Genomic DNA, 7,286 nt, shown 5'->3' on the forward strand with positions numbered 1-7,286 from the left:
TATTATATTAGGCATTGGCATCTTACAAATAGTCAAAGCAGAATACAAAACCTCATGATGAGATGCCCTAGCCTACAGTGCCACAAATCTTAAGATGTAGGGAATACAAGAGATGAACTAGCTTCAAGTGAACTAGCACTAGATGCATTAGAGGGAGGTATAGAAACAGAAGAAAAAAAAAAATAGAAGGAACAACAACAGAAAAGGCAGAAGGAGCTTTAGCAGAAGTGTCCTTGAGGAAGTTGGAAGTATGCATGCCATCAAAGGACTGAAAGGAGTGTAAACCATCTAGACCAACAGTTCCTCAAAAAAGAATTCTAGAAATGTCCTGAGATTTCACAACACAATAAAAAGAGTGAAACTCAAAGAAAACATTGTTGTCTTTAGTAAATTTAACAAGATTCTTGCTGATAGAGAGAACTAAAAGAAGATTATTAAGAGAAAGTGTGGTGTTAGTGTGATAGGAGAAGGAAAGGATGTTGAACCAATGAGAATGTGATCATTTCTAGTCAAGGAAACACCATCTGAGACAACTTAAGCATCATTAATAACATGATGACATGATGTGTAGCACATGAGTCTGGAAACCAAGTCCAAATTCAGGATGAACAATTTATCAATTTCGATCTCATTCATCAGTACCATCCACTCGTACACAGTAGCCCCAACTTCCAAACTTTGATAATATCTTACCCCGCCCAACATTTTACATGTGTACCATCCACATTAAATAGCGGTCATCCTTGTAATTGGTAAATTCCAAAAGGGGGTTGTTTAGTTATTTGAAGTGTTCGGAAATAAACTAAACAAAACTCTTAAAGAGAACAGTGTAATTTGCCACTCAGCTTGGATATTTAGCCACTTCTTATTTTTATTAGTATTTGTTTTGTTCATCAAATTTATCCAATAGGAACTAGGGGAACCTACATTCACATCACATTATTAATTTACTAAAACCCTTAGATCTTCGATGTACAGATAAGTAGATACTGAGATGGGAGTACAGATTCACCATAGCACTACATGGGTAGAATTAAAAGCCCTTCTTTTACCCAAGGAAAGTAAGACATAGTGGGAGAAGAATAGTAAAAAAAAAATAAAACCAAGAGCTGATTGATGTCTCTAGTTAAAAACACCTAGAAAATAACATGCTGAAATGTCATGCATACTCATTTATGCACACTAAATTACAGCACCACATTTGTCCATCCATCATAGCATTGATGCATAGCCACTCATCTCTTCAACCTCACCACAGCAATACCATCATCACCAAACCTGAAAAGAATGATGTTAAGAACAAACTAGTGGTGTCTGCAAGTCTAAGCCCACCATGACTGTCATCTGAATTAGTGCCAACTCCAGAAGGGCCCATGCCAGTGCCAATCCCTCCTAACACACCAGGAGTTGAGCTGAATGGAGTGGTGGAGCCTGTTGTTGTGGAAGAAGGAGTTCCAGTGCCAGTGCCAGTGCCAGTGCCAGTGCCAGTGCCAGTGCCCATGGAAGGTGTGGTTGTCCCAGGAGTTGTGCCAGTGCTTACGGCGCTGTTGAAAAGGAACCGACAATCAAAATATTAACCAATGAGTAGCTTCTGAATTTCAGAATTAAGTCAAAATATTTTGTTAAACTCTTCAAGTACTATAAAGAATACTACTTTAATCTTTGAAATTTATATCTCATGGAAAAGCAAGGATTTTTGTCATTATCATTTTCAAGATACTGTCTTGATGTTAAAAATTAGCTGAGCAATTTGAAAGGAATACTATCCAAATTCTATACGATGGAAAAGAGATCAAACCCATGTCTCAAACCCACCTTGATCTACAATAATATTAGGGGCGTTAATAAAATGAAAATAGAGAGGGATCTAAAGTACATGGTACCGAAAAGGTGAAGGACTCACCTTATTTGGGAGATTTTTAAAGAGGAGGAGAGGGTTTGGGGGATTTTTAAAAACCCTCCCAAGACTCTTCTCTAGTTGTTTTGTGGAGGTTTAAAGGAATTTGGATCTTGCAAACAAATTTGTACCCCGTTCCCCCCTCATTTGCCCTCCACTCTCATTCCCCTCAGTTTTCCTCTTTCCTCTCCTAAAAACTCACAATGGGTCATTTCCGATCTTAACTCCTATAAAGCTATATTCAACAAATTAAAGCCCCATCTGACACAAGTGAAGTGAAGTTAAGTTATTCAGGACTCTAGAAGTAAAAGTGGGTAACAACAAATGCATATTTTAAAATACACATCAAGAAAATCTGGACTTTTTGAAAGTTATTGGCCCACATCTGAATATATCATCACCTTAGCTTTTTATTAAAGTTGTATCATCAAATATGATATGCCCAAAAAAAGTACTCCAGTATCATGACCGATGAAGATTATTTGGTGGAAGAGAGTCTACACGCTCCTCACCGGTCACCCCAATCCCAAAGACTCAAACCATGCTTTCCATGTTTCTGACATCTATTCCTCTAGCTATAGTTTGTTCCCAGTCAGGCAATTAGACAAAGGAAAAGGCATGGGATAAGAAGAGTTCAAATAGGACAATTTCATCTTCACGGTGTCTTTCTTTCTCTTTCAATGTGTTTGGATACACTTTCAATTCACATTAACATAAATTTCAATGAAAAAACAGTTTTAGAAAAACAAAAGAGATGGATTAGATGAAAAAACTTTCATATCTAACCCAACTTTATACAAACATACTCTTAAGAATTTTCTACATCGAGTCACATTTATTGAAGTAACTATGGCAAAGTTATGACTCAACCACTACCGCATTAGAGCATCTCCAATAGAGTCCTTATTTTGGGATCTTAAAATAAGATCCGGATCTTATTAGATCCCACCATTGGAGCTATCCTAGGTGGCATGAGATCTTAGTTTTTGCTAAGATCCGTGCCTTAGCTCATGTACTCTCAAATGTGGGATCTTAAATAAAATAATATTTTTTCTCTCTCTCCTTCAATACAAAAACCAAAGTGAAAAATAAGGAGAGAAATAAATAATATAAATATATTTAGTATTGTGGGTCCAGCCAAAAGTAAAATAAGATCTCAACCACTAGAGTGAAATGTGCATAGGGACCTTATGAGTGTCTTAAATCCTATGTGGCAATCTGGACCCACAAAAAGTGAGTTAAGTCCCAAAATAAGATCTCACCATTGGAGATGCTCTTACATCCTTCCTATCAAGAAATTTTTACAGTAATAAATTTGTGGGCCCTATAGATATGGTAAGCATTTTAGTACTTTTTTGGTTTCTAGCTTAGGAAGAAATTTATTTAAAAGTACATTTTTTAATACATTAATAATTCTAAAGACTACGCTTTCTATAAAAAAAAATTAAATTTCAAATTCTTTTACCGTGAGTCACATGAAAGTTTTACTCAGTAAATAGGCAATGACCAATGAGTCCGCTATATCATCCAATCATAACGATACTGGTCAAATGAGAAAAAGGTTGGCCCGCAATGGACCCCATGGCTATAGCAAAATAAATAAGAGTAGTGGTGCTAGTTTTGGTTTTTCCTTTCAAAAAGTTAGAGGGAAGAGACAAAGGACACAATTGAATTGAAATTAAATTTTCCCCACAATTTCATGTAGGGGTGAAAGTAAGTCAAAAAGCTCTTCAAGCACCTCCTAACATCATAAAGTTAGGTTGGATGTACTATAATTTCTTTTCAACATTGCCAAATTAATATGTTTGGCTGCATAGGTTTTTTAATGTTAATTCCTTTAGTGCAAGTTTCTTCAAGGTTTGGTTTTATGGATGAAATATTCTTCCATTAAGCACTAAACTTACTACTATTTTTATTTTTATTTCAGGTTTAATTGATTAAACGGTTTGAAAATTTGTTAATTAATTATTTAAATATCTTTAAAATAGTTTGAAGTATAAATTTTCAATTATTTCAAGCATAATCAATTAATTATAGAACTTGAAAATTAATTATTTGATTAATTATCTCAAACTTCAACTTGGATGAAATTCATATATCTAGAAAAAACACGAGTAACTATTCCATTAGACGTGTACAAGCCCTAATAAAGAAACACAGGTCATGAGTAATTTACACAACTTGTGATGATGAAAAAAAAAGTCGAATGTAATGGATATGACTTCAATTGGTCCAATTTTAAAAAATAATATAAAAGTCATATGTACCAAAATGACTTCTAATAATAAAATAAACTAATATAAATACCTATAATGTAAAGAAATTTACAATTAAAAATTACACATAACCTATAATTTTAAGAACTAAATTAGTACCGTATATACTAGTGGTTATTTGAACCCCTAGGTCAAAAGTTTAATTCTTATGAGTTGTATTCCTGGGGTGACCTTTGACCTACATCATACTCAAATTCAAATTAAAAAAAGCAATTTAATACACCAAAAAGCTTAGTGATATATACTAGTAATGTTAAAGCTTATTAAAAAAAAACTAGTAATGTTAAAAAATTACACAGTATTTTAGATTTTATTATGATAGAGTTAATGGATTTAATTTATATGCACAAAGAATATACAAGAATCTTACACCTATCTTTAAAATATAATTAACTAACAGTGTAAAACTCATTTTTACAATTTTACTATCAGTGCATATACATTTTTCTCATGGTCAAATGGTGAAGACTAATTATATATTTATGTAAAACTTATTTACTTAATAAGTACTTTAATATATCTAAGGGCAAATTGCACTGACCTCCCATGGGGTGTATTATTGATGCACTGACCTCTCTCTATTATTTAACATGACACTAATCATCCTTAATTTATTGAAAGCATCGCACTAAACTCCCATGAACTTATCATTCTTGCAGCGACCTATCCTTAACACTCAAACCCCTCTATTTTTCTAATTGATATGAGGGAGGGGAAATCAATGCATTATGCAAAATAGAGAGGTGTCAGTGCAATAATGATAAATTTCATGAGAAATGATTGCAATTTCCCATATATCTAATTTAAAAACACCTCACTTTCATAAAATATTTACAATCTTGAGTGTGGTTAGATTTCAAGGTGTAAAAGCATTTTAAGGGAAATTCACCTCTGGATTGCAAACAAAAATACTTTTTAAGTTATTGCAAGTAAAACCTTCACACGCGCAAAAAGGTACTATAAGTCAAGGGCATAATTTAGAAAAATGCTTTTAAGAGTATTAATTACTCTCAAACTTACCTAAGATTTTTCTCTTTTGCCTAAACTACATGAACTAGATTATCCCAGCCAGGCCAGGACATTTTCACATGAATGCTGTGGAAATCCTACACATTACACGCTTGCCAACCGTGAATATGCCAAGCAATCAAAGCCCCCCACTCCATCCCAAAAGAGAAACTTTAATTAGTGGAAAATAATTTTAATCAATCCCCATTGTGAGAAAAAGAAAAGGAAAAGTAAAGTGATCACTAGCTACTCCAATGCTATGTATCAACAGGGTCACATTCATACTAGACCATATACTATACTAGTAAATAAATTAAACAAAAGGGGCTAAAATTGAAAGTGCAAAAGAATCAGATTCCTAATCCCAGCTAGAAAAGCAACACAAGATTACAATCAAGAGGGGCTCAAGTCCTTACCTTGCGCTTGCAGGGTAGGAACAACCTGTAGTGCCTGTTCATAAAAATAAATAAAAAAGCAGAGAAAAAAAAAACAGGGTTAGCAAATAATATTAAAGTTGGGTATCCAAACATACAAAATAATATTTTCAATAATATATATAAGATTAATCAGTAGAGTAAAAGAGTGGTGTAGTAGAGGATTTATTACTGGGATCTGATGCAGAAACTGTGGCTGCTCCTGCAAAGTCACAAGCCAATGGTGCTTGACCCTTTTTCTGGAAGTAGCTGTTAACTGCATAGTTACAGTGAGCTCTGACAGTGTTTGGGTTGTAGCAAGGGCCAGTTTGTTTGATGGGGTTACAGTCAGCCCCAGCTCCACAAGCATAGTCTAGCGCTTTCTGCAAGCTCGCTTCGTTTCCATCCTTGCAAACGCACCAAGAGGCACCTAGAAACAAAGAAAAATGAAAAATAAAAAACTGAAAGAGGAAAAGGCAGGAAAAGGGTGTTTGTTTTGCAGGTTAAGTTCAAAGATAAAATGTAGTAGTGTCAAAATGCATACTTGAAGAGGCAGTGAAGGCCAAAAGAAGCAGCACTGCAAGATGCAAAGAAGCCATGTGGAAGAGGCAGGGTAAAGAAAGGGTTATTTGGAAGAAGAAGCGGCGGTGGAAGAGGCAGCAGCAGCAGCAGCAGCAGCTAGTATGACTCTGTCTTTGAGAGAGAAAGAGAGTGAGAGAGTACTGGTGGGTGCGTGACAGTGTGTGTGTGAGATCAGAAGGTGAGAACAAAAATTTAAGAGAGGTACTGATTGATTGATGTAAAGTGGTGTAGTGTGATAAAGAAAATCTAGCACATAGATAGTTATTGAATAATTATACATTCACACCTTATTTTTAGGTGGGGAGAGATGGAAGAAAAAAGATAGGAAGAAAAGGTCCCGTTTGGAAAAACAGCTTAATTAAGCATTTATGGTCATAAACACTTATGACATAAGCACTTATTCATAAGCTATTTTTGTAAATTTATTAAAATAAATTAAAAATAAGCTGTATATAAGCATAAGCTGTTTTTCATAAGCTATCTTGAATAGCTTATGAAAATAAGCTGAAAATAGCTTATGGCAGGTCATAAGCTGTTTGCATAAGCCCTCCCAAATACTGGCATAAGAGCTTATGCTGTTAGATGAGCTCAAATAAGCTCTTCCAAACTGGGTCAAAATAAAGATGTGATAGATAATTTGATTGATAAAGGAGAGAGATATAAATAGAAAATAAAGGTGGAAGAGTGGTGGAGGTGTGTATATATCAAAACTCATAGTTATTCGATATTTTAAGTATTTAGTTTAAAATTCAATATTCCAAGAGAGCAATGTTAATGGATAATAATGATTTGTTGGAAGATACTTACAAACACAATGAAATCTCTAAATATTGAGAGGGTTAGTAACTGTCGATTGAGGAAATAATGTGAAATCAAAGTCTAACACAATTTGTAAATAGTTGTTGGCTTTTAAGCATTTTGTCCATATTTCAATCTTAAAATAGTATCTATAGAAAAAATTATTGGAAAAAACTTACACACATAATAATACAAATTTTTAACTTTTGAGAGATTAATATCATAGTTGTGGTTAAAAATATTGAGAAATCAAAAAGTTGTGAGTGTGTGGACAGTGTGGCCCGCATTGTTGTCGGTTTGTGAGTACTTTTT

General features: G+C 34.1%; 1 protein-coding gene across 1 annotated transcript; it reads right to left on the bottom strand.

The window, feature by feature from the left end:
- Nucleotides 1-830: 830 nt before the first annotated feature.
- On the bottom strand, nucleotides 831-6,403 carry LOC130734598 (PLASMODESMATA CALLOSE-BINDING PROTEIN 3-like). The gene is made up of 4 exons (XM_057587086.1): nucleotides 6,139-6,403; nucleotides 5,788-6,024; nucleotides 5,598-5,631; nucleotides 831-1,544 (listed from the first exon to the last, which is right to left on the bottom strand). Exons 1-4 carry the CDS (start codon nucleotides 6,191-6,193, stop codon nucleotides 1,250-1,252), a joined length of 621 nt encoding a protein of 206 aa, XP_057443069.1. The 5' UTR covers nucleotides 6,194-6,403; the 3' UTR covers nucleotides 831-1,249.
- Nucleotides 6,404-7,286: the final 883 nt, after the last annotated feature.

The sequence above is a fragment of the Lotus japonicus genome, chromosome 1 (genome assembly GCF_012489685.1).
Source record: "Lotus japonicus ecotype B-129 chromosome 1, LjGifu_v1.2".
In the NCBI taxonomy this organism is placed as follows: domain Eukaryota; kingdom Viridiplantae; phylum Streptophyta; class Magnoliopsida; order Fabales; family Fabaceae; genus Lotus; species Lotus japonicus.

What these genes read in the sequence shown, in the direction of transcription:
- LOC130734598 (XM_057587086.1), bottom strand. Translation starts at nt 6,193, where the DNA reads ATGGCTTCTTTGCATCTTGCAGTGCTGCTTCTTTTGGCCTTCACTGCC. An exon ending in AGTTTCTGCATCAGATCCCA is followed by an intron (nt 5,632 to 5,787) that starts GTAATAAATCCT and finishes TTTTATGAACAG; the next exon opens with GCACTACAGGTTGTTCCTAC. An exon ending in TCCTACCCTGCAAGCGCAAG is followed by an intron (nt 1,545 to 5,597) that starts GTAAGGACTTGA and finishes CCTTTTCAACAG; the next exon opens with CGCCGTAAGCACTGGCACAA.